At 44.7% G+C, this 26,831-nt stretch overlaps 1 protein-coding gene across 3 annotated transcripts in view; it reads right to left on the bottom strand.

Moving 5' to 3' along the window:
- The window catches only part of znrf3 (zinc and ring finger 3), a 95,833-nt gene extending 70,512 nt beyond the window's left edge, over positions 1–25,321 (bottom strand). For 2 of the 3 annotated variants that reach the window (XM_015960514.3, XM_015960515.3), the window contains exon 1: positions 24,939–25,321. In XM_015960514.3, the coding sequence (XP_015816000.3) occupies positions 24,939–25,178 (240 nt within the window). In that variant the 5' untranslated portion in view covers positions 25,179–25,321. Of the gene's footprint in view, positions 1–15,266; positions 15,402–24,938 lie in introns of those variants that run through there. The other variant, XM_054730271.2, reaches the window with a different exon arrangement.
- Between the last annotated feature and the right edge of the window lie 1,510 nt (positions 25,322–26,831).

Below are 26,831 nucleotides of genomic sequence, written 5' to 3'. Positions count from 1 at the left end.
TGGAAATAATTCCATTACCATAAAGCGACCCTATAAAGGATTATTTGTTCTTTTGATCACCCCAGAGAGTGTTTATGAAGTCACTGTGGGATATGCTTGGGCTCAAGGGCAAGGCCAGCCACCAGAATTCCTCTGAACATTTGTTTAGCAGCAGGCCAAGTGCAGAGCGGTGCACAAGTGCAGTATTGTTCAAACCGTTCTCACTGGTTGCTTTGCCAGAGGTAGGAGTTGACGGAGGCCGAGAAAGAAAAAGAGAAGGAGAGCTTGTTGGAAGGTTGGGAATGGCCAGGCCCCGGGGATGACTCCCGCTTAAGAGTTAAATATCAAACCCGCCTAACACACAAACACTTCCTGTCAGGAGTGTCAGTGGGGTGCGTTGAAAAAGTAATAAGCAACATCTAAAGAGAAGGTTGTTTTGGAGAAGATGGTTCCCTCGCAGAGTGGTCAAAACTCCACTCTCAACATCAGATTCAACAGAAGACAACGAGTCATTACACATCTGAATACTCAGAGGTTTTAAAAGAGGTCCGTGACTCCAGTGTAATGTAATAACCCCGAAGGATTCGTGTTATTTGATTAGGTTTTTATTGCAAACGAGAAACCACTCAACCGTCACTGACCTCTGGGGCAGTTGGCTCAACTTCTGAGGGAAGTGTACGATGCAACTCACAGGGTCATGGCCAATACCGCCTCTACAGACTCAAACAAGCTATAAAATCATGCAAAGTTTCATGAATGCGGGCAGGGTGCCAAAAGAAAAGTGCGTTTGGGCTGTTCGAAGGGTGACTAGAAGTCATTTTCTGTTTAAAAATAATCTGTGGTACATTTCAGTATTCCCATCCACGCTTTTATTCCTGCTGAGAAGAGACGAGGAGAGACATCCCTGCTCTCCCTCTGTCACCGTCGACATGCTCGCTACCGCACAACCGTGCATCACCAAATGTACGAGACTTAGTGTGACACCTGCGGTGTTATACCCAATTCTGTAGATCCAAGGATAATGGATGCTAAAAGAGACAGAGTGGACACACAAACAGCTTGGCAAGTCTGGCCTATTTTTGCGTATGAAATTCCACTGCAGCTATGGGTCAGGACCTCTGGGGTCCTTAGGAAAGAATGTGTGACTTGAAACGGGAGACCAAAAGGGCTGCTTGCTTCCCCATGGCTTTCCAGCTGGGAGGATGGCATTCAGATCAAAGAGGCTCTGTGAATCGTCAAGATGGGCAGGCGGGACAGACTTGGGAGAGCATCTGAAGGGTCTGGGAGAGCTTTCACTCTACGTGACTCACGTGTGGAGGCCCCATGCTCTTATCGGACCATTTAAAGCATCCACTTGTTTAGTTAAAATAGACCACAGCTAACTCCAGCGTTTGGGGTTCCCATTGGCATGGTGCTACAAGTCAAACAGTCCAGTGAACCGTGTGTGTCTTGGCTGGCTTAGACCAACTATCTAACCACTAGACCACACGGATCAAAGTTAAACTCAAAGTAATGAATTTAATTTTATTCCTCTCCTCATTATATGTACTAGCACATAGGGTTGTCACGGTAACCGGTGTAGCGGTAAACCCCGGTAAAAAAGTTGACAATAATAATAACCGTCTTGTTTTTTAAAAATATATATTATCTCGGTGGTTTACCGTGGCTGCGGTGTAGGCGCGGTGACCCTTACCAGCCACCGTATCATCTGCTGAAGCTGCCGGCGGCACATGCGCACTTTGTTGTTTACAACCAAAACGTTCTTGAATCTAAAGCTGAAATAATGGCCAAAGGAGGAGACGGCAGCGCTCAGGACATTTATTATCCCTCAAAGAAGACAAAGTGGGAAGTATGGGCATGTTTTGGATATTTGAAGAACGTCGAGGGACAGCTGATAGAAGGCGGCTATCCTGTTTGCAGCACGAGCAGAAAAAGTGTCTGTGAAAGGCAGCAACGCTTCAAATCTCATGACACATCTGCGTGACCATCACCCACAACTCTACAGTCAACGCAAGGCAAGCTAACGTTAGCGTTTTAGCTAAAATCCGAGGATTTGGGTTGAGGGAGAATGCAACGAGTCGCTATATAAAGCAGCCGCAGCGCCGCTACCTGCATATAAACCGTGTCGCGGACACCGCCATGTTGAAATGACGCTATGCATTACGGGGCTCCCAGGGGCAGATAAGAGTTGGTCTCTCTCCAAGAATAATTATGAATTTAACAACGATTACTGCCTGATGACATTTTCCCACATCTGCAAAGCTCACTGGAAGGACACAAACCGAGGACGATATTTTCCTGATATAGGGTTTATTACTCAAGTAAGGGTAAAAAGTATCTGAGTAGAAGGCTACTTGAGTACTGAGTATCATCTGAACTAATATTTTTAAAATGATGACATCAAACAGACATAAAATAAGAAGTTATGGGTGAATATTGGTATTTTAAAGACTAAAGAGGAAAATGTAAACAAATAAACAACATCATTACAAAATAACACATTTTAAGCTAAATTTAGGCACAAACTGAGGACAATATTTTCCTGATATACAGGGTTTATGTAGTTGTCTGAAAATGTAACACTTTAAAATAAATACCGCGATAATACCGAAAACCGTGGTAATTTTGGTCACAATAACCGTGAGGTTAAATTTTCACACCGTGACGACCCTAGTAGCACGTATACCACACAGCTGAGAGTGGAATTCCTGACAAGTTCTGTTATGTATGAAGTATTCATTCAAAGATGTACTTCCACCACATACAGGCAAACCTGCATCCTAAGCTGTGTCAGATTTTGCATCACCGCTGATATTCAGACCACTACTTGTTTTATATGGTTTACAGTTTGGTAACCACACGCCACAACATCGCAAACACATAATCACCACAGGAAATGGCATGCGGGCCCTCAACTCCCATCGAAACCTGGGTGTATCAGTGTAACAAGTGTGTCACAATAACAAGAGCAGGTCATAGGCAGAGAACAGACAGTATTTTATAAGGAGGACGATGATGACCAGCATCCCATTGAGCTCCGGCCCCTATGAGAGAGAAGAAGCCTCCAGACTTCCAGGACTCCGCCTGGAGAAACCTGTCAACACTACCACAGAGGCCACTATTCATCTTCACAAAGACAAAGCCAAAAGTGTACAGCAGCCATTCAAGGCATCCCAAGCATCCAGATATCCACCAGCGATATCATTTTAGGGCTTTTGTGAGCCCATACTTTAGTTTTATCCGTTCATCCCTGCTTTCCCTCCGTTCCCGTGGACATGCTTCCTACCACACGCTGGTGTGTGGATGTTGTTGCCGGATGGACAGAACGTGAAAAGCTTCTGCAGCAGTTTAAGCGTTTTTCTTCTGGACTAACAAATTATCACCAGATCTGCAAAATAGGGAGGACGCTTAAACAGTGTGACTCCGTTTAATTAACAATGTCTGGCCACAAACTTCATAGATGTTCTTTTACGTACACTTAGAGAAAATAAGACCTAGGACTAGGGCTGGGCGATATGGACCAAAACTTATATCTCGATATCTTTAAGCTGAATTCCGATATACGATATATATCTCGATATTTTTCCTCCTGTAAACTGTTGACAAGTTAACTCACTTCAAGCTCTTGAGAAATTATATGCATAAATCGGTAGGTTAAATGCATAAAAATGTATTGATTCTTGTCAAACTTTAACCGTAGTGCCTATTCTCTACCAGTCTGAGCTTTGGTAACACAGGTACAGCTGTCTGCTAACACACACACACACACACACACACACACACACACACACACACACACACACACACAAAACACACACACACACACACACACACAGTTGAGAGCCAGAGGTGTATCAAATGTCACACAGGCACTTTTTAATTATATATTTATAATTAATGTAAAATTATTTAAATTTCATCTAGAGGTGGCCCATGTTGTATAGGTCTTGTCCAGAGAAAATAAATCCATCATGTTAAGCTAAATGTACGATGATGTAATTGCATCTACTGAAGATCACATGGGTCATGCACCATGGAGTTATTAGTTATTAGAAAAACTAGTTATTAAAAAGTTGTTAGTTATTAGTTAGCAGTGTTGGCTCATATCAGCGATTATACTGTAATGATTCAGAGTCTCTGGTTGCTCTTTTATGAGTGTTATTTTCGGGCTACTGTCGCCATAACCCACACCTTACAAACTCAACTTTTTCATCAGAATCACTCGTAACGGAGTATTTACTAGCATAGCAAACCAGAGCGGGAAAAAACGGAACCGGAACAACATTTCTCACCCTTTGAGTTCGCCTTCAAAATAAAACGGTAACCCTATAGTTTACTATTCAAACACTTACACTATGTTTCAGGTCATTTGGCCACTCCGGCTTTCCGTAGCTGTTTCCTCATTACACAGGGGAGGGAGGGGTTTGGCTCGTCTCTCCGCACAAGCAGGATGGAAAACAGAACTCCGTTGGCATTGAACGTCCCCAAATAATTAAAAACCAGGAGGCCAAATGCAAAGTTTAGAGCAGCACGTTTACCCAGAGGCTCTCAGTCTGAGCAAACTTGTGAGAATACACGTAATAGCCGCTTAGAGACGGAGCAACATGTTGCTAGCATAGCGGCTAATCGCTAGCATAGCAGTTTGGCCAGTTATATCGATATCAAGACATCTTAAATCTTGTTTAAAAATTATACCGATATTTAAAGGATATCGGTATATCGCCCAGCCCTACCTAGGACCTTTTATGTAACCAGAAATGGGAACCAACGGAGTACCTGGACAGGGGTAGGTACTCAGAACAGCCCGGAAGATTAGCTGAGCGGAACTTTTGGTCAACTCACGCTAGGGCTGGGCAATGAATAAAAAATTTATCGTAATTGAAATTTCTGACTCTTATCGAGAGAATTTTTCCCACATCAATAAATTTGGTAATAAAAAAATGAAAAGATGTGTGTAGGTTGGCAACATGCATGTCCCTTTAAGAAGCTGAACCACCTTGAGTCACGTAAAAATGTGACATGTGACTAAGGATGGACAATATATCGGCATCAATATCGGTATCGGCCGATGTTAGTCATTTTTTTAACATATCGGTGTCGGTCAGATAAATGAAACTGGGCCGATAGTAACAACCAATATTTTTTCCATCTCATCTCCATTTGTTTATTTGTTTCGGGGGGGGGGGGGGGTGTATTTGTTTAGTCATGTGATAATGACTGTAATCATCTCAGAACCATACATATGTATGGTGTGTGTACATAATAATGTAAATTCAGCTTTAATAATTTTTATTCTATACAAAATCTGCTGATTTTAGAAGCATTAATGTCAGTATATCGGTATCACCAAATATCGGTTATCGGCCATAACAGTGATCTCAATATCGGATATCGGTATCGGCCCAAAAATTTCATATCGGTGCATCACTACATGTGACAGCCCCATCTAGTGGACAACTGTTGTTTCTGCACATCCCTGTAGTTATCGTCTATATATCGTTATCGAGGTGAGGTCCTCGATGTATCGTGGTACTGATTTTAGGCCATATCGCCCAGCCCTAGCTCACGCTGATTAGTAGTAACTCAGTAGAAAACTGCCATTACTAAACTCCCAACACCGAAAAACTAAGCGGAAATCCCCCCCACAGTGACGTAAATCACGGGGAGCACCGTAAAAAAACGGTGCTTCTTCTGGTCATTGAACACCTCATTTTACATCATACAGCAGCTCAACCAGTCCTCCCAGTGGATTAAATTACCGTACTTTAACAGCGTAAAACGTTTAATGTTACTTTGGGTGCTTTCTGGCGCCGATCAGTGACATCACTCACTGCCAAAGCAGTCGTGACATGCCGACGTCGGCGCAAAGTCCTGAAAGGGCTGAATTTGTATAGAGACACAACAGCTGAAAGGACCGGGCCATCTCATCTCTCCGTCAACGTCCCCCTCCCAGAAATTATCCTGATGTTCCGACAATGGAAACACGCCTATCTGGGTCCTTCTTCAGCTTAGGGCCCTGAACTCTGGTGGTGAAATCTCCACCTGCAGATAGCATCAGCCACCCCACCCCCTTTTCTCTCGGGCATGTGTGGTGGCCGCTGATAAAAGAGCTGGAGATAAGAGGAAACACAAGCTGTGATGAGGAACACATTGCCGCGAGTACATCAGCGCAGTGGAATGGGGGAAAACAGTAAAAAATAAGAAAGGAGGAGGGAGTTTGAGGGACAGAAAAGAAAATGAGAAGGAAACACTTTGGAGATGAGAATGACGAGGAGAAGACCAATAATTAGAGGAGCACACCCCGTGGAAGAAAATCAAACGCAGGTTGCTGTGCATCTTCAGGCTGAGGAATATGAAGGGTGTGTGTAAAACTGGTATAATTATGATTTAGGATCCATGTGGTTTAGAAGAAAAAAAAGAAACTGTAATCAAGTTTACAGTCGAGCGCTCATAAATATAGAAACAAAAGTAGTGCAGCTGCAGCGTGACCAGACTGTGTAGTTTATTGTCTTTAGGGTGTGCAGGACCTTTCCTGCTGCAAGGATTACTGCAAGAACCAGCCCATCATCCAGCAAGAATCCCGACTGGACAAACCAACCCTTTGCCACTTCCAGTTGGGACAAAAAGAAAACATTGAATGTAAATAAATCTGAGCTGTTGACACGAGCTGAGAGTGGAGGGGACAGGTGCCACAACGACACCGGCGACCTCCGTGGGAATGTATGCATCTCATAACGGTGTCCCCTTTCAAGACGGGACACCAGCAGAACAAACCAGTTGGTAGGACCAAAGCAGCGGGACAGTCTGCCACCCCCAGGGAAACACCCACAACACAGGGGAACAAATCTTACACTGAAGAATGAAGTTAGTCCAAGTGTTTCGTTGTGCAAAGTTGATTTTTACGGCTTCTGAAGCAGAATATTGAGTGAAAGCTCACTAATAAATAACGATGCTTTAAAACTGTTTATTGCATTTATTTTTAAAAGCATATACCCTCCTCCATTGGCTCAGGATCAGTGCAAAGTGTCCTGCTAATCCAACAGTTGTTCTGAGACGCTGAAAGTCACCTCCGATTCCAGCTCCAGCACTCGTGTCAAGAATCCACGGGCTCTTTGCATACCGAGCGGCCGGATATCCTCTCGTTAAAGAGGGCCCTCTAAGCCAGGGACATGTGTCGGATGACTGGGAAGGGTGACAAGAGGGTTGGGTAGGATTTATTTTTTATTTTCTTGGGGGGGTAGAAATGTACAGGCTGTGCTAAAAGGGAGTGACATCAGCATCACTTTGGGTCGGCAAACAGAAACCAGCCTATTCTCCCGCTGATCCTCAGAGCCGTGCACGGCGCTGGCTAAAAGTGCACAGTTGTTCCTGTTCTGATCCCGTGGATCTGTGCGTCTGTGAATGGCTTTTGTGTTGCTGCCGGGGCAGAACAAAGCCAGCTCAGGTTACTGCACTCCTCCTGTTATTGGCCCACATTGTCTCTAATTATTCCAGCAAACATTGACACAGCATGTGTGGTCTCACATTTATACACCCTCCCCCTTTCCCCTCCTGTGCCGAACAGAGAAGAGAGCAAAAAAATAAAAAAATACCTGAACGAGAGAACTTACGAAGGGAGGAGGGGAAGTGAACCTGTACTTACCTCCCCCAGAATCAGATAATAAGTGAAACTGCTGCGAGTTGTTATGAAACCGAAGGCGGTGTGATGTAGAACTTGTTTTTTAATACATGACATCAAACGACTGTAAAGCGAAAAGGCAACAGTTTTCCTTGATGCAACAAGTAAAAAGGGACGCTCTCCACAACTCGACACACTCCAATTCAAATTCTCGTTGCCTGGGCAATACAAACTCTGGCTTCTGCAAAACAATAATTACGATGAACACATACATCAGTGCTTCACCGAATCCTCTATGCATGAGCGTAGCTTCAAGCGATGCTTTAGAAAAAATTACTTCCGCACAAGTAGATATGAAACAACTCAACCTGGGCGCTTTAAGAACAAACACCTATGGGCAGAAGACAGAAAGCACCTCTGAGCAAACGCAATCCAGAGTTTTACTGGGAGACTGGAGCAAATAGGCCGACTCATCCTTCAGGAATGATGGGCTTTGATTAGATGTAATGGGCACAGACTTTCAAAAGCCAACGCCTTGCGTTGAGAGAGGACTGCTAGTTTGAGGAGAACATCGAGATTAGAGCAGATATCCTGTCTGAGTCGAAGATTAGGGACGCTGTCGTCACTTCAGTCATTTTAATGAAGCCCAAGTGGGTAAAGCAGCGGTTCCTCGTTTACTGGTTAGAACCGATGTCGCGTTGTCACCAAGTGGTAAGGTGCAGATCGGGAAGCTTTTTGGTCTGTTTCCATTGCAGAAGAGGACCATACAACTGGCCAGTGCCATGGCATCCCTGGGCCCCCTTCAGTTGTAAGACAATAGGACAACAAATGGTAGTCAGCACAGAGCTACTGGTTTCGGCCTGCAACAAGCACAAGACATAAGGGTCGCTTCCACTATCTGAACTTCAGCGTAACATTGCTTGAACTTCACGGCATGTGCCCACTGCAGCGGTAATTACGCCGTAATTTGATAGAATAAAATTTTTAACGTGCTAATGCTCGTGGACGCCTTTAGCACTGGTCAGCGATCTCACTCACTGCTGAAGCCGTCACGATATGCTGATGTCGCGACGAGGCGAGACAGAGCAGCTGACACTAACCAGCAAAGGGAACTCAACTCCGATAAGTTGGTTCAACTGGAATGTTTACTTTGCAAAGTGCCTTGAGATGCCGCTTGTTTTGCGTCTGCGCTATATAAATAAACGGAATTGAATTGATGGCTTAGAAGTACCGCCCACTTGAATTAACTGCAGTGCAGTATGTTGTTGAGTGATGCATCAATTAACCAATGAAAAATGGAAAACAACTGAGCTTGTGATTGGTGACGTAGGTCGCTCCATGCAGTGCGTGTCAAAATGTCTCAACCTGCACGAATAGATCGCCTATCGTCATTTTTGGGACCGAAGAACATTTACTGGAAATTTTTGATATATCGCCTAACCTTGGAGGATGTGTTTTAGTAGTTTTCTTCAATTTAACCCTCCCACTGTCCTCATGGGTGACCCCGCCAGGAAAGTTGACCATTTAGCAGGATTGATGGTTTATCCCTTGACGTCCATGTGGCAGAGCTGAGGTGGTGCTCACTCCTCACCCCTGCCACGTGGACCTCAAAGGATAAACCATGAACCCTGCTCAATGGTCAACTTTCCTGGTGGGGTCACCCATGAGGACAGTGGGTGGGTTAAATTCTGCAACAGCACCAGGCTGCCCAAGGATGTCCCTGACTTTAAATTGGCTTCACTAAGGACAAATATTGACTAATAACAATGTATAAAAGTCCCTAAAAATCAATACGATATATCGGTGTACCCCTACTTCTAACACCCGAGAAGGCAGCTGGATCAGTTTGTGGCACGCAAAAAAACTAAAACACAAACTTCACTGAAATCAGTCATGTTGCTAAATAGAGATGTAAGAAAATATCGATATGGCAATATATCGTGATATTTTCCCAGCAATATTATATCGATATTCAAAAGCTGTGTATCGGAAAAATCGATATGGCAATATATCGTGATATTTTTTCCTGCGATTATTAAATTGATATTCAAAAGCCGTGTATCTAATTCCTGAAAGAATTTACATGCAAACTTTTGTATATTTTCTTTTCGTTTTGCGCAATTCAATCGCCACCCGCTAGTTGGCAGCAGTGTGCAGCGGGTTTTGTTTCCACCACTGAAATGTAAATCCCTCCATCATGGTTCAGATACCTCATGTTAAACATGTTACGTATCAGTTTGGACTGTTTATTGAACATTCTTACAAATTAATTCAGTAAAAAAAATTGCTTGTTACATCTGACTGAATGTATCGCAATATATCGTGATATATCGTATCATCTCCCCTGTATCGTGATATGTATCGTATCGCCAGAATTTCAAAAATACACATCCCTATTGCTAAAGATAGCATAAATGACCTCTGCACAAAACCTGATTGCACCACCTAAGGCCTCAGTAGTGTGTAGAAGATCCATACGCAGCCAAAGAAAATTGGCTCTCTGTTCTGCAAACAAAGCCATAAACCACTTAACACACATTTGCGTTTTTACAAAAGTTTACAAAAAACTATTTTATGATTGCATGGAATGTTAGCATTTTCTTATTAACTCGTTCACCGCCAATGACTACTAAAGTCGTCATTTGCATTTTTTTTACTGTGTGGGCGTCGGACGAGCCCCCGCGCCAAGAGAACAAACATCTCAGCTCTGAAGCCGATCTTCATCCGCATACGTCACACGTCACGTCATCAGGAAGCAGAAAATCCATATGTTAGATCGTTGTGGGCCGTTCCCGTAAAAAAATAAGTGATGCGCGAACCGGAAAAGCTTCTGCCGATCACAATTCAACAAAGGATTGTGAAAGAACGGATAACGCTCGAAACACGCGGATTCTTCCTGATGTAAGAGGTGAGTCTCCGCTTTGTTTTGGTTGTTTTGGCGTCTACATCATTCTAGCGCGCAACGTTCTGTCACTCTTAAAAAAAACAGTAAAAACGGTGAGAAACGCTGGCAGCGAAGGGCTTTAGCGATCAGGAAACGGCTGGCAGTGAATGAGTTAAGAGCTTGCTATAATTACTCTTTTATACATATTTATTGAAGCTGTTATAATGAGGCGTGCACGTGACCAAAGCGTCCAAATTACTTTGTGGGTCAGAAGAGAAAACGTGTGGAAAATGATCCCACGAAGCTTTTAATGTCTCAAAATGGCGTTCGGTGTTACGGTTTTACCTGCGTGGTCGCCTGGTTTACCTGATAAAGACGTGACAGCTGACAGGGTTTGTAAATGCTGAAGCTTCTTCTTACGGAAGAAAAAAACAGAATAATATTTGGTCAGTCTTTGAATTCCTAAAGTATTTTTGACATTGCTGATGCTTCTCTCTTGAAACTGCAAGATAGCGTAGCTTAGACCGCAAAGCAACTAAAACCCATTTATCAGGGTATCTGCAGGTTTAAGGGAGCCAAATTTAAGACTTTTTAAGACCTTTTTAAGGCCACTTTGACCAAATTTAAGCAATTTTTTAAAATTAAAGTTAAGCTATAATTTCCAGCTATTGCCTGGAACCGGTGCTAACCACGTCACGAACGTGGGATTAGCCATCCGGTTACCATTAAACTTGCACTTCCCCATGGCGCAAGCTCCCACTAGCTTAACCAGCTAATGTGCTCATCTAAAAAAAGCCCCCTTTCACAACCAACTGAATGTGTACGGTTCCGCTTACGCCAACATCGTACACAAAAAATGCTGAACACTCGAAATTCAAAAAAATTTTATAGAAATAAAAGAATCTTGTTTATTGGGTCTTTGGTAATTTAAGACCTTTGGAAACTGTATTTAAGGATTATTTGTCATTTTTAAGGATTTTCAAGGCCTTAAATTTGGAAAAGCAAATTTAAGACTTTTTAAGACTTTTTAAGGACCCGCGGATACCCTGTTTATAGAAAGGAAATAAAACTGAAACTCATGTTTTGTGTACCTTTTCAAGTATTTTAAGAAAGAAAGTCTCCAGGGTGGACAGCCCCAACATCCATCAAATGAGAGCAAAAAACGGTACTCTCAACTGCACGGTAAGGCCACTGTCCAAATCTCAGAGCCACACACTTGAGATGTTTACTTGGAAATGCCTGCGGGATGCATGTCATCCCGGGGTGACAGTTGGGCTCTGTCACATGCCTGTGGGATGCAGACCAAATAGCAAACTGCTGCACTAGCTCAGCTTTTTTTTTTTTTATTCCCATCCTCTCCCACTCCATCTCGCCTTTCTCTCAAAACAGAATCCTGAGAATCTGGACTGCCTGACATGTCCAAGCACAACTCGTCATTAGGGAGCACGAGTGTGTTTGGACAAACTGCCCAGAGAGTCACCAAGAATAACTTTTGTCATTTCAAAAATGGCCAACAATGAAAAGTGCAGCTTTTACGACGACGACGTGTGACATGAGGGATGAATCGGGAGGGTGTCGGATTGGGAGTGAAGCGACATAAATAATGCTGCTCTGCTTTTCTCTATGAAGGAAGAAGGCTGGGATCGCGCCTTATTGTCATCCACCGTTGTTACCTGTAGTGTGTGTGGCATGAAGAGCTAAAGCAAAGCCAACAAATGGACACAGCTGCACAGGAGCAATCGTCTCAACCTTTTTGCGATCACCCAGGTGGGTTCAAAAGGTGGAGTACAACACAAACACGATTTTGCAAGACAGAAAATGTCAAACTGATTAGACAAACTGACCTGGATCTCAGGGATTCCAAATTCTAAACACTGAAATTTCCGTCTTTCCAAAGAACGTCCCTGCAGCCAACACCAGCGGCTGATTCGTCCGATTTTCCTTTCTCCCTTCTCAACTGAAGGTTCATTTATGCTTTTCACTTGAAAACGGCACCCAACGGCGCAGTGCACCTACGAACCGACTACAAGAAACGTAATGCAACGTTAGACCTCCCTGCTTTAGTCACATAAAATGTGATGGCATGGGTAAAATTATCTTGCAAAATTCATGTTTAAAGTTCAACTTTACTGATTTTTAATACATCTGCAGTGGTTTGGTAGGAATGAATGCCTTGTAAGCTCCTCTGGAGAGAAAAAAATGCTCTGGTGCAGCTGCTTGATGACGTAGAAGGTCCAATTCCAACAGTCGCACTGCACCCTACGGTCCTCTGTGAAGTGCACTTGGAGGAAGTGTGCAGTAAGTCTTCGAGTGCGTGGTACACAAGTGTGCACATAATTGCCGAATTGAGACAGGGAGCACTGCGCCATCGACCACAGCACATGCGAGGGATGCTGGTCGCTGTTTTGCTTGTCTAAAAACATTCAGTGCATCAATTAATCGTCCTAAAATGAACGACTTTCATTAGAAAATACAAACAACACACTTGAGCCTTTGCTCCTGCAGCAATGCATTGTGGGTGATACCCTTCGCCAAACTCCACATCAATGCAGACTTTGGGAAAGAGCGTATCAAAGGGTGCAAAGGGGGGTCAACTTCTGCACTTGATAATCGGAACGCCTTATTCACTCACTCCTCTGGAGCTATTGAAGGGTGCAAGTGTGGACGTGAGAGTATTGGTATTGGGCCAAAGTCAGCTGGAGGAGGAAGTGGCAGAACACGGCAGGATTTGGGGTCTTACTTCCTGATATTTGGACATCTCTCCTCTGACTGGCTAATAACAACGTGACTCAGCAAACGTTGACGTTTTATCTCCACAAATAACACAAGCCTGGAGGAGTTTTGCCGTGTTGTGGAGTTGCTAATGCTAACTGTTAGCTTCCATTGGCCGAGACGTTCTCTGCTGTTTCCTGGACGCTAAACCAACAACAGCCTTTCCCGTCACGAGCCAAGGTGGGTGAGTACATGAATGTTAGTGACAGTGTGACGTGGATCTGCCCGGTTTTTCTAATCCTAGAGTTTCACCGTCTGTTTTCTATCAGAAACTAATGCAGGAGGTCGGTGTAGGAGACTATTTTTACATTCTGCCTGCGTGTTAAACTCACCCCCAAATTCCACTACCTCCGCTCCGCTCCGCTCCGACACGAACGCCGGAGCAAAATCGGTCCCGTTGTAGTCAATCAGAGCAATTCCACCACTGCGGCCGTGTTCCGGCAATGCGGCGCCGTGCGCCGCCCTCTGTTCTGGCGTCCGGCAAAAATAGAATCGATCCTATTTTCGCCGGACGCCGGAGCACCTCCACAGTAAATGGACAGAAATCACAACGGCCCAACAGGAAAAGGAGCAAGCACAACTTCCGTTTTTCACAATAAATCAATAAACAAAAGGCGTTTTTTGTTTCATATGCACAGGTTTAACAACTTTTAACAACTATCAATGGCGGCTGAACTTTAAATGCACAAAAGTAAGCCATGAATACAGTTTCCACTATCAAAGTAGTCACACTTTGTTGATCCAAACACTGCTGATCTCTCAACACAAATGATGGGCAGATTAAACAGTTCATGCCGATGCTTCTCCCACACAACGGGTGTTTGGATCTAACTTCCGCGTTTATTGCTCGGACTGTATCGCAAGATCTCGAAAATCCCGCGCATGCCTGTTTGCCCACCTCAGGTCTCCGCACCGGAGCGGAGCCGTTGTAGAGCGGGTACCAGTAAAAATTGAGTTCGGAAGCGAGCGGCTGCGGAAGGCGGGGGCGGACCGGAGCGGAGGTAGTGGAATTTGGGGGTCAGAGAGACTGGTCATTTTTCAAAAGCAACTATAAAATGGTTTCTGAGTGAATCTGCTCTTTGACGACTTTCAACAGTGCAGCGCTCCTAGAGACTGATTACAGGGAAATTGCTTGCTTTAGTTACCAATAAAACATAATGACATGGGTAAAGTAGTCCTGCAAATATTCATGAGCTGAAATGATGCATATAATAACAGACAGCTGTGGTACGTGGCTTTGGCATCAATCTCAATTGCCGTGGCGGTTTGGGTCTTTATCTCTTGCTTTGTTTGGGTATTATTTCACACTTTTGACTTTTTAGAAATCAAAATTCAAAGATAAAGCAAAAACTAAGACAACCAGTTTCTGGGAAACCCTGTATGGACGCTTTGATAGGAACTGTGTTTTTGTCTCTGATCTGCGATTGTCCAAAAGAGCAAGTCGGTTTTGCAAATGCGTTTCTGAATTCAATCCAAAATACAAAAATTTAAAACGCCAACCTCAGCTGGAGTTTTAAATAAGCAGAAGTGCAAGTGTTTATTGGCAATTGAACATCAACAGGAACATAAACCCCCTGAATGTGGAGCAGAACTAGAGCCATGCAAACGAAGAGAGAGTTATAGTGGTGGGGACACTCCTGCAGAGAGCGAATCCCTGTCATGGGAGCTGTCAATGAGTTATCTGCCTGATGATCATGAGGACATTCTGAAGAGATCTGTGGTCACACCTCACTCAACACCAGCCGAGCACTCGCGCACATTTTAGCGAGACATACGGATGCAACTCCTGCACACATAACAACCATGTTCCACCTGCTGGCTAGTCCGGAAACACCCCGATTCAGATGTTTCCAGACAGGTCAGCTCTTCCACTGGGATGTGCACGTTAGCATACCGACTGGGCGCTTCCACCTGAGCTACTCCTGGCTTCGACCTAAAAACACTCCAGGTATTTTTCTCCTCTAACACAATAAGGGAACACCTCCACCTTTATTTGTACGGGAGCAAATTTACCTCCAAGGCCTGCAATTACATCATCACTGAGTTCTGCAGCGCTGCATATCAGAGCCGGCATTAGTCATAGAGGCCTTTGAAGAGTTTGGCCCAGCCTTCGCTCTCTTCCCTTTGATGTTAGCTCACGGAGCTGCGCCGAGCACCGTGGCCGCCTAGGCCTCCCCGCCTGGCCTGATCCTATCTGCTCATCTGATTCATGTGGTTTACACCCGCGGCACGACTCCCAGCAGCTATTCACCCAGCCCTGCAGGCCCCTCCCTGTCCAGGGTTCAAGGGCTGGAGAGGGCAGCAGCGTGGCCTCAGCTACCGACAGGCATCGAGTGGAAGGACAGCAGGAGGAACAGTGGTGGATTTATGAAAACCCTTCCCTGAACTAGAGGGGGGGGCTTTTACCATCAAAGCAGTAGGTTTACAGATTTATAAAGAAAAATGGTTTTATCCTAAGCTTTTGTACTCAGAGGAACTGAATCTGAAAAATATTTTACCCCAAAACCACAATATGATTTATGATGTCCTTGGATGCAACTGCAGAAGATACGCTCAAATCCTCCTGGTATTGTTTTGAATTTGCAAAGATATTCTTTTAGCAAGCAAGACAAAAATCTAATAAGCCACACGTCCCCATGCTTCCTGTATAGCCCCCCCGACACTGGGACGACGGAAAAAGAAGGAAAATTTTTCATTCTAAAAATCTGGGGCACTTTTGTAGCAACAGCAGGGAGGAGGAGGACAGATGCAAAGATTTCTTTCCTCTGGAGACGTTAAAAAAACTGTGCAGAGAACCCAGCTTTTTCTCATCCTGCCAAGTAAATCCCATCAATCATACCTCTGGCCCCACTGTGTGAAAGCCGAGGATCTCCCTCATTACAGGGACACATACAAGACTGTAGAAACTGGGGTCAGCAGAGATGGATGTAACGAAGCAGGAACCTCCATCTGAGAGCCCGACGCCCCCGTTAGCAACCCCAACAAGAGTGGTGAACGGATCCATCCATGGGACGGGAAAAACGGAAAATTCCCCCAAACAGAAAATCCCTGATTTGCAAAAGGTCGACGACACTCCCAACTAGGAGTAGACCGATATATTGGTACACCTGCATGGGCCAATATTTGTCTTTGGTAAAGGGGAATAGGGTTGTCACGGTAACCGGTGTAGCGGTAAACCCCGGTAAAAAAGTTGACAATAATAATAAACGTCTTGTTTTTTAAAACATATATTATCTCGGTGGATTACCGTGGCTGCGGTACCAGCCACCGTATCAGCTGCTGAAGTTGCCGGCGGCGCATGCGCACTTTGTTGTTTACAACCAAAACTTTCTTGAAGCTAAAACTGAAATAATGTCCAAACGAGGAGACGGCAGTGCTCAGGACATTTATTATCCCATTTTTTTGATATTTGAAGAATGCCGAGGGACAGCTGATAGAAGACGGCTATCCTGTTTGCAGCACGTGCAGAAAAAGTGTCTGTGAAAGGCAGCAACGCTTCAAATCTCATGACACATCTGCGTGACCATCACCCACAACTCTACAGTCAACGCAAGGCAAGCTAACGTTAGCGTTTTAGCTAAAATGCGTGATCCGAGGATTTGGGTTGAGGGAGAATGCAACGAGTCGCTATATAAAGCAGCCGCAGCGCCGCTACCTGCATATAAACCGTGTCGCGGACACCGCCATGTTGAAATGACGCTATGCATTACGGGGCTCCCATGGGCAGATAAGAGTTGGTCTCTCTCCGAGAATAATTATGAATTTAACAACGATTACTGCCTGATGACATTTTCCCACATCTGCAAAGCTCACTGGAAGGACACAAACCGAGGATGATATTTTCCTGATATAGGGTTTATTACTCAAGTAAGGGTAAAAAAGTATCTGAGTAGAAGGATACTTGAGTACTGAGTATCATCTGATGTAATATTTTTAAAATGATGACATCAAACAGACAGAAAATAAGAAGTTATGGGCAAATATTGGTATTTTAAAGACTAAAGGGGAAAATGTAAACAAACAAACAACATCATTACAAAATAACACATTTTAGGCAAAATTTAGACACAAACTGAGGACAATATTTTCCTGATATACAGGGTTTATGTAGTAGTCTGAAAATGTAACACGTTTAAAAAAATACCGCGATAATACGGAAAACTGTGGTAATTTTGGTCACAATAACCGTGAGGTTACATTTTCACACCGTGACGACCCTAAAGGGGATTTAAAGTCAGGCACATCCTCGGGCAGCCCGTTGCTGTTGCAGAATTTATGTGAATGTATTTTATGTTCATTAATAACATCTGCATAATAAACACTCTAAGTTAACTTTATTTATGTGTCTGACTTCAACACTGAGCGGTGCACAAAGTAAAGATTTCACAGTTGGATAAACTCAGAGTTGCGTGGATCAACGGATGTTATTTGTGATGTTTTAGCATGAAAATACAGTGGAAAACGTCTAGATATCGGCCATGAAAATAGGCCCTTAAAAAACGGCAGTACACATCGGCTGACCACGTCTCCTTCGCTTCGGCAATAAAAAACCCAACATCGGTCGACCTCTACTCCCAACCTTTCACTACTGAATATTAAGACATTTGCAGGAATCAAAGTGACACGAGGGCAGAAATCTCCCACATCGACAGTCTTTTTTAAAGCAAGAGGCTGATTGTTATGTAATGATGTACACAAAAGACAGAACTTTGAACCCGGTGTTCTTGGACTTGGGTGAGCGAGGAAGCTCTGTGATAAGACCTCTGGTTTTATAAAAACAGAACTGGACCACAGACGGAAGATCAAAAAGATTAAAGAGACCCTCAGAGCGGGCGTTTTGATTTCTAAGTGAAATCAACTCCATGCACAGCGGCCATGCTAGTTCACTGGCAAAGAAAAGAAAGTCCAACAAAAGAGGAGGCTGGCGTTGTGGCCTTCCAGAGTTAGTCAGCACATTCCTGGACGACAACAAAGGATGTCTCTGCCTGGATGAGCTACTGCAAGCATTGTCATTTCATAACCCTCGACCCCTCTGCCCTTGTTTTTCAGGCCGTGTGTGTCGGCGGATAAAAATGTGGGCTGTGTGGATGGACTGGGCCTTTCAGCACCATCTCATCCAACACAAGCAGACACCAAAGCCTATTCAAAAAGTGCAAAACCCACTCGGGACTCTTCTTCATCCGTCAGATGATGAGTTTCCGATGCAACTAGAGAACGTTTGAGTGTTTAACGTGTACAAGTGTCAAAGGAGGATGAAAGTCGTAACCTCGGGGCGAAGCAGAGCCAAACGTTTCCTAATCAGACGGCAAAAGGACAAACACCTGATCAATGGCAGATCGAGAGAGAACGGACACGAGGGAACGGATTTCTACAAGGAATCACTCGGACGATGAAGAAGGGAAAAATAGCCGAGTTCCTAGTTGACTGAGCATCAAAGACCAGTTCAGATGTTTGGTCCAGTAGAAACCAGCATAGCTACTAGGGTTGTCACGGTGATAAAATCTAACCTCACGGTTCGTGTGACCAAAATTATCCCATTTTCGGTACTATCGCGGTATTTGTTGAAACATGTTACATTTTCAGGAAACTAAATAAACCCTGTATATCAGGAAATATTGTCCTCAGTTTGTGTCTAAATTTTGCCTAAAATGTGTTATTTTGTAATGATGTTGTTTATTTGTTTACATTTTCCCCTTTAGTCTTTAAAATACCAATATTTGCCCATAACTTCTTATTTTATGTCTGTTTGATGTCATCATTTTAAAAATATTAGATCAGATGATACTCAGTACTCAAGTAGCCTTCTAATCAGATACTTTTTTACCCTTACTTGAGTAATAAACCCTATATCAGGAAAATATCGTCCTCGGTTTGTGTCCTTCCAGTGAGCTTTGCAGATGTGGGAAAATGTCATCAGGCAGTAATCGTTGTTAAATTCATAATTATTCTCGGAGAGAGACCAACTCTTATCTGCCCCTGGGAGCCCCGTAATGCATAGCGTCATTTCAACATGGCGGTGTCCGCGACACGGTTTATATGCAGGTAGCGGCGCTGCGGCTGCTTTATATAGCGACTCGTTGCATTCTCCCTCAACCCAAATCCTCGGATCACGCATTTTAGCTAAAACGCTAACGTTAGCTTGCCTTGCGTTGACTGTAGAGTTGTGGGTGATGGTCACGCAGATGTGTCATGAGATTTGAAGCGTTGCTGCCTTTCACAGACACTTTTTCTGCACGTGCTGCAAACAGGATAGCCGTCTTCTATCAGCTGTCCCTCGGCATTCTTCAAATATCCAAAAGATGCCCGTACTTCCCACTTTGTCTTCTTTGAGGGATAAAAAATGTCCTCCTGAGCGCTGCCGTCTCCTCCTTTGGCCATTATTTCAGCTTTAGCTTCAAGAAAGTTTTGGTTGTAAACAACAAAGTGCGCATGCGCCGCCGGCAACTTCAGCAGATGATACGGTGGCTGGTAAGGGTCACCGCGCCTACACCGCAGCCACGGTAATCCATCGAGATAATATAGTTTTAAAAACAAGACGGTTATTGTTATTGTCAACTTTTTTACCGGGGTTTACCGCTACACCGGTTACCGTGACAACCCTAATAGCTACCGGGACCTCCAGTACCAACATGCACTTGTTTTGCGTGGAGCTGTCGGCTGACTGGTTGTGAGGCTCGGAGAGACATGGATAATGGAAGGGAAGATCAAAAGAGCCATTCTTGTTTATAAAGATTCAGAATCGATCCCAAGAACCGAAATATTTGGCACGTTACAGGTCTGAGATGCACTTTTTTGGTCTTTGTTAGGCGAGTCAGTACTCCGATTACTTTTGTGGTCCCATAAATTGAGATGATTTATGTTTGAATCTGCTGCTAAGAGGGCAGTTGAATGTCATTTTTTCCAGACTCAGAAATCTGAGATATTCTCATATTTATTTTCTAAGTTGATAAATGAGTACTCAGGATTACTCATGTAACTTGTTTCTACACATACTTGAAAAGTATTTGACCGTATTACTTTCAAAGCCACTGTTAGGCAACTACAGATTTGTTATATTTTACAAGGTAAACAAAAATAAATGTTGCCTTTTGGTCAAAAGATTGTTTCTGTTTACAGTTTTAGAATCACTTTAGTTTACCTTGTACATTAGCATCTTTGGAGCACGACCAGTTTAAAGTCAAATAAAAATGTCCCGTAGCTTTAACTAACTTGTACAACAAAGTAGTTCATCCTGGATCTCTTAGGTGTGTTCTTGCTGTGTCGTATCTCTAATTCCATGCTGTAGTTCTTTTTTAAAACACAGAGCAGGTTTGTTTACCTGTTTTCCCGCTAAAACAGGTAAACAAACCTGCTCTGTATTTTCAAAAAGAACTACAGCATGGAGTTCATCCTGGAGCCGACACTCTTTGTTAATACTGATTGTGAATCAATTTACATCGAGAATCATGGACGTAATTTTGGGGGGGGACAGGGGGGACATGTCCCCCCCACTTTTTCCAAAGTCAAGTTTTGACCCCTGCACTTTTTACCATCCAAAACCAACATTACGCTATATTAAATTGACACTGGTTGAGCTCTGGGACCAAGCGGAAAACAAACGTTTGTGTTGAAGCCTGTTTCCCATTAGAGCATACTGTAAAGATTCCCCCCCCCCCCCCCCCCGTGTCCCCCTCACTTCTAAAGGGAAAATTACGTCCATGTCGAGAATCGATTCTGAATCGAATCGGCACCTCGAGAATTGGAACCGAATCAAATCGTGAGTTGCTCCAAGATTCGCATCCCTAGACAAAATACTCAGGAATCCAGAGGCGAGTTAAGGATTTCCTGGCTCAGTGAAGGTTTGCAGGATTTTACGTCGTGAGGTTAAAACAAAAGGCGATGCTGCTGCTGTGTCTTACAGGAAACAACCACCAGAAATGCAAATGCCCTTAAAGCGATCCTTTTCTCCAGCCGACGTAAGCCAGATGCATTGCTAATGCAGACAAATTGTCGAGCGGTACACGAACACATTTCCTGCAGGTGAGCTGGTAAAAAGTTGCTGCATCGTGCACTTTATTTTTTCCAGGTTTTGCACTCAAACACACAAAACATGCAACTTTCCACAGCCTATATTTAGCATCGTCTTCCGCCCCCCTAAGCAGATGCTCGTTTCGGCCTTGAGACCAAACTTTATAGGAAAAGTCTCATGCTTAAGTCATAAATCACAGACTTCTGTACTTTACTCGCTCATCTCGAGCGTCCCGATGCTCAAAGACACATCATGACGCTAAAACCCTCCAGCGGACTTTAAGCCATGGAACTGACCGAGCACTGCTTGTGGAGTAACTCCGGGCAAGCCGACTTGTTTGTGAACATCACTTAAAATTCATTCACATGCAGCATAAGTCGCGTAGCAAAGTCTGGCCGACTCACTCACACACACACACAGCAGACTGGGGGGTGAGTGTGTGTGCAGGAAAAAGGGTGTTAAGCAAGAGCAAAACAGTTTAGTCTGTTCTATCCCGAAAAGGGGAGAAACGCAGCCTCAAATGACTTTGGCTGGGACGTGAAAGCGAAGCGGGGTGGCGGTTTAGAGACGATAGCACTTCAAACACGGCTGCAACCATCAAGCCAATAAATGGAAAAAGTAGAGAGCGTTGCTTTTAACCGTTCTAAGCCAGCGTTTGTGTACTGCTGCTACAGCTTTGGCATTGGGAGTGGCCCGGGCCCGGGCACCTACTGTCTGGGCCCGACCCATTATAGCCTCTTGGGGTTTCCGGGCTGTGGCGAGAAATCGCGCTGGATGCCTTAAACCACTAAATCTCTCATTATATTCTAAAAGAGGCGCGACAAAATCCCTGCCAACTGCAAGGTAGGAGTTCCAGGATTTATCGCCGTCTCGACTGGAAGCCACCACATTACATTCCCTTTGCTTATCCAAACGGGGGGGGGAAAGGCCTCGCAGCACTCCACATGCATGGAGATGGAGTTCAAAGGTCGAATGGCTCATGGGCGTTGGGAAAACTGTAGCCTCTTCTTTTCTGACGCTGGATTGAAGGGAAGCTCTGTCCTCTCAGAGAGGAAGCAGAGAAGAGCCAAGTTATCCCCTCTGCTTCTGGCCGACGACACCGAGATCCATCTGGAGCTCTGCGTGCCCGTGCCACGTCCCTGCCTCGGCGCTTCTCTCCAGCGCAGGAATCGGGGGCAGATGTGAACTCGTGGGATGGACGACTCGGCCACGGGGAGACGATGCAGGAATGACGAGCGGCAGATGGCGTTCTGACTGCACATCACACCAGCTCCAACCAGAGGTGCTGTCCGAGGGCTGCCTGTGACAGAGACAGCAGCGGGACCGCCGGCTGAAATGATCTAGGAGGGGTGTTTGTTGGCTTTGCTGTCACAGCTGATGGGCTCAGATGGGGAATAATTGTGTCACCTTTAAACATGTTTAGGTCACACTGGATTTGAACTAGAGGCAGCTACTCCTACGTCAGTGCAAAAGAAGAAATGAACCTTCTGACCAGATCAAGCGAGCACCAGGAAGGAGTTCTGGTCTTTACTCTGGATTAAAAACTCTCATAACCTAAACCTTCTGGGTTTGCTTCAAATCTGAACTTTAGAGTTGTGATTAGTCTCTCCCCAACGCACACGTGACCCAGCCTTTTCAAACGATTTACGGATCGGAGCCGCAGCAATCCGGGGACCGACTCAAGGAGCCTGGGGTTTTGGCACCGGGGCCAGACCTACATCATCGTCACCCCCACCCTAAAAACCTCCAAGTGCAGAAACAGCTGAGATAATTTATTGTTTTTGGCCCCGACGCCGCGTGCCGCTTTTCACACTCAGCCGAGGCTCTGTTAGCTTTGGGGAATTAGAAAAGGAGAGCTGGGACTGTAGATGTGGTGATCACGGCTGAACCTTTATTCAGGATCGGTGCCAAGTGCCCCCCCCCCCATAAGAACCCGTACCTGCTGAGGCCTGGCCACAGCTACACGCAGATCAAACACAGAGGACTCTACGGACCTCAGAATGACTCGAGTCAAGCCCCAAAATCGCTAAACAGAAGCTTTAAAAAGTAGATAGGTGTTTAGTTTGAGGAGGCCGCCGTCAATCAGTGAATAAACAACAACAACAACAACCTAAATGCTTGGTCCAAACTAATTCTAGAGTTAAAACAAACACAGGAATTTCACTGGAACGTTGACCGGATTTGATTGGCTTTTAAATTTATGCTCTCCAGGTTGTCATTTGCCATCAGTCCCGACTCATAAAAGCCTGTGGCAAGGACGCACGCTCGGGGAAACTCAAAGACAGCGCTCCGTGTTGGGCAAGCTGTCCCTCATTACAGCCTGACAAAACAGAAGCTGTCTCCAAGTGGTCAGCAGCTATGTTTGTGAAGAAAGCAAACCTAAATAGTTGCGGGTTTTGATGTAAAGCTGAGGTCCGCCACTGCAGCCGTTGGCGCCGAATGACCATCGCTGTGTATAACCAGGGCCCATTCTGCCCATTTCCACCTCTGATCGCCACGTATCGGCTTTCCTCTCAGCTTTTGTTCGTTTTTGTTGTTGGAGAAACAGATTTGCAGGCGTGCACTGAGAAGATGCTGCAGAGTTATGAGCAGGAGGAGGTGCACGCTGATTAAGTATCATAGCACAGCTGGATAGGTGGGTAACTGTCAGAGAGACCTGCATCTGTGGGCTCAGGATGGAAGCAACAACACAACACGCTTGTTCTGTGCAAAGCCAGCTTCCCTCAGTGAAATCAGAGCACACATGCAGTTAAATCTGCTTTTAGATGACAAATAACAGAATAGTGACAATTCTCTATGTCAGCTTGAGCAGTTATTTAACATTTCATCCTCTGAATGTCCAGTATTTATCACAAAAACATTCTATGCATGCACAACATAAAGGTGTGGGTGAACTCGTGACAAAAAAATGCATCATAAAGGGAGAAAAACTGGTTGCAAGAACCCAGAATTTTCTTCTAAATGAAGGAAAAACATCATTAAAAGTTCTGGCACAGGACTAGAACCGAATCTGCAGCTTTACAGCCGGTGGCCAAGCTGATTATGAAGGAATTAGCCCATAAAACTTCAAATAAACTGGAACAGAACCCACAATGTTCTGATCCAAACCCGGCCTGCTGCAGCCAAATGCACTTGACACGTTTAGGGGAATAAAAGCTGCAGAACAACAACATGTGGCTAAGCTTTGTTCAGCCAACTCAATGATTAAAAAACACAAAGATTAGCTGTAAAAGTCTAAAAGAGTTGTCCTCTGCTGCTCGTAAGGAGAACAAACTTCGCACGCGCGCTGTTGCGACATTTTTTTATTTTTTAGGAAAGAAGCCCAGCTCGGTGCGAGCTGACCAGCTTCGGGTTTTGTTCCCAAGCCCTGGCCCGGGTTCGTGGCCGGGAGCAGCAGGAGTGCGCTGCAGACATCAACAAAACAACTTGCAAGAGCATGTTCCCCCCTGGATGAATTCCACAAGATAGGAGCCATCTTGTGACCGCATGCGCGTGCAGGCTCGGTCCCATCCTCACGCGCACGCACCAGCTCTTGTCAACCCCCCCCCCCCCCCCCCCCCACAGCCTCTGTGGGAAAAGTTTTCAGGAGTGGTGAAATGACACCCCGGGTCCGGCCGCTGGAGCCCCGGGAGCGCGGCTCCACGTTCCCCGGTAACAAACAGACACTTTCCACCTACTTGTACGATCTCCCCCTCCGCGCTGATGGTGGCTCCGGCTTTGGAGAAGCGACCCTGCAAGCCCGTGGTGTAGGTGGTATAATCTCCATTGGGACTGGACTCGAACAGCACCACCTCCACGAAGGCTGTATCCTTGGCCAGAGCGGAGCCGAGAGACGCGGCGGCCAGCCAGAGGAGCAGCGGCGGGACCACCGAGGAGTCGGGCACGCGAGCCGAGCCTCTCCGCGGTAAAACCATCATCTTGCCGGCTGGATCTGCGCCGATCCGGACATAATTTCACACGGATTAATTAATCGGGTGATGGGAACTGGAGTCAGGTGTAGCCGCGCTGCGGGCGATGCTTCCGACGAGTCAGAATTGTGCGGTAAAAAAAGCCGAGCCTGTTCCGGAGCGTGTTTATTTCGCCACTGCGAGCCTTGTCAATTACACTGCCTCAAACGCTCCCTCCCTCCCTCCCCCGTTCTCACCCTCCTCCCCCTCCTCTACAAAGCGGATCTCCTTTGATCTCCAAACACGTGATTTTTTCCCTCTCTCTCCTAAAGGGTTAGGTTACACCCCACCCACCGCTCTTTCTGACCCTCTCCCTTTGCACTCCCCACTCCTGAGTGCCAGCACTCCGTTAAGGAGGCGCTGCCGACTCGCGCTGGCTCTGGGAAAAGAAGAGGGCTGACGGTTAGACGAAAGTTCGAGTTATGCCTCAACTTCCGAGTTAGTTGAGTTGGTGGACTTGACGTCGCGCGCTCAGACTTACGTCTCGGTACCTCGCGCCCAGTTAGGAGAATTTTCCCACAGTTCCGTTCGCCCCCAGCCGCCGCGCCACCTTAAAACAAACACTACCCTCTTCAGGACGTTTCATGATTTACCCGGGCTAATTTCTCCATCACATTCATGTTTACTCATCCACTGGTTACCAAGTTGTAACAGAAGGGACTGTTGTATATTTTTTCTGCGTGTATTCCTTTAATAAAAATAAAAACATCAGAGATCATGTGAATTATCCTGCAATTTAGCTCTTCCGGGTTTTTTTTCTCTACAACATGTTATTTCTTGAGCTATTGCACATTATTATGTGCATTTGTTGACCCTAAAACAATGTGCAATGTTGCAGGAAACTTTTGTGCAACACCTTCACAAATCTGTTTACTGGGGTACCACAATTTTAGTTGAAAATGGGGATAATGTGAATCCCCCTTTTCATAGCAATTACTAGCATTGCATGCTTGCAATTTAACAAAATAATTCACATTTTTTACCATACCTTTGATCAATTTATTTTTATACTTTTTATTACATTATTAAAGTATGTGCACTTTTTAAACAGCAAATTTGCAATATTGCAGAAATTGTTTGTGCAAATGCAATGCAACCGCCTCCATGCTTCATTTTATAAATCTTTTCACATTCTGTAGTCTTAGGGACCATATTTTAGTTAAAAAATGAGAAACATGAAAGAGGGGTCATGTGAATTTCCCTGTTTTCATAGCAGCAATTAGTATTAGATGCTTGAGATACATCTGTTGCTTTTGAAATTTTTACCATATCTTGAGCTTTTGCATACTATTTTTATGTATATTTTTGTCCTTAATACAATGTGCAAATTATATGCAGTTTTTTCAAACTGCAAATTGAAAATTTTACAGGAAGTTTTGTGCAATCTTTTTTTTTTCTTTCTTTCTTTTTGCAAACGCAATGCAACATATAGCAGGTTGTTTATCATTTATATCATGTTTACAGATCTATTCACATTCTGTTGTCTCACCAAGCTACCACAACAATAGTTAAAAAAGAGAAACATGGAAGAGCAATAGTACAAATTTCTATTGACATAGAAACGATGCATGCAATTTATCTCATGTGTTTTTTTCCAAACCTTTTAACATATCTTGAACCGTT

This window comes from Nothobranchius furzeri, chromosome 10, assembly GCF_043380555.1.
Source record: "Nothobranchius furzeri strain GRZ-AD chromosome 10, NfurGRZ-RIMD1, whole genome shotgun sequence".
In the NCBI taxonomy this organism is placed as follows: domain Eukaryota; kingdom Metazoa; phylum Chordata; class Actinopteri; order Cyprinodontiformes; family Nothobranchiidae; genus Nothobranchius; species Nothobranchius furzeri.
The sequence above is the reverse complement of the archived record's forward strand: the minus strand, read 5'-3'. Positions and strand labels throughout refer to the sequence as shown.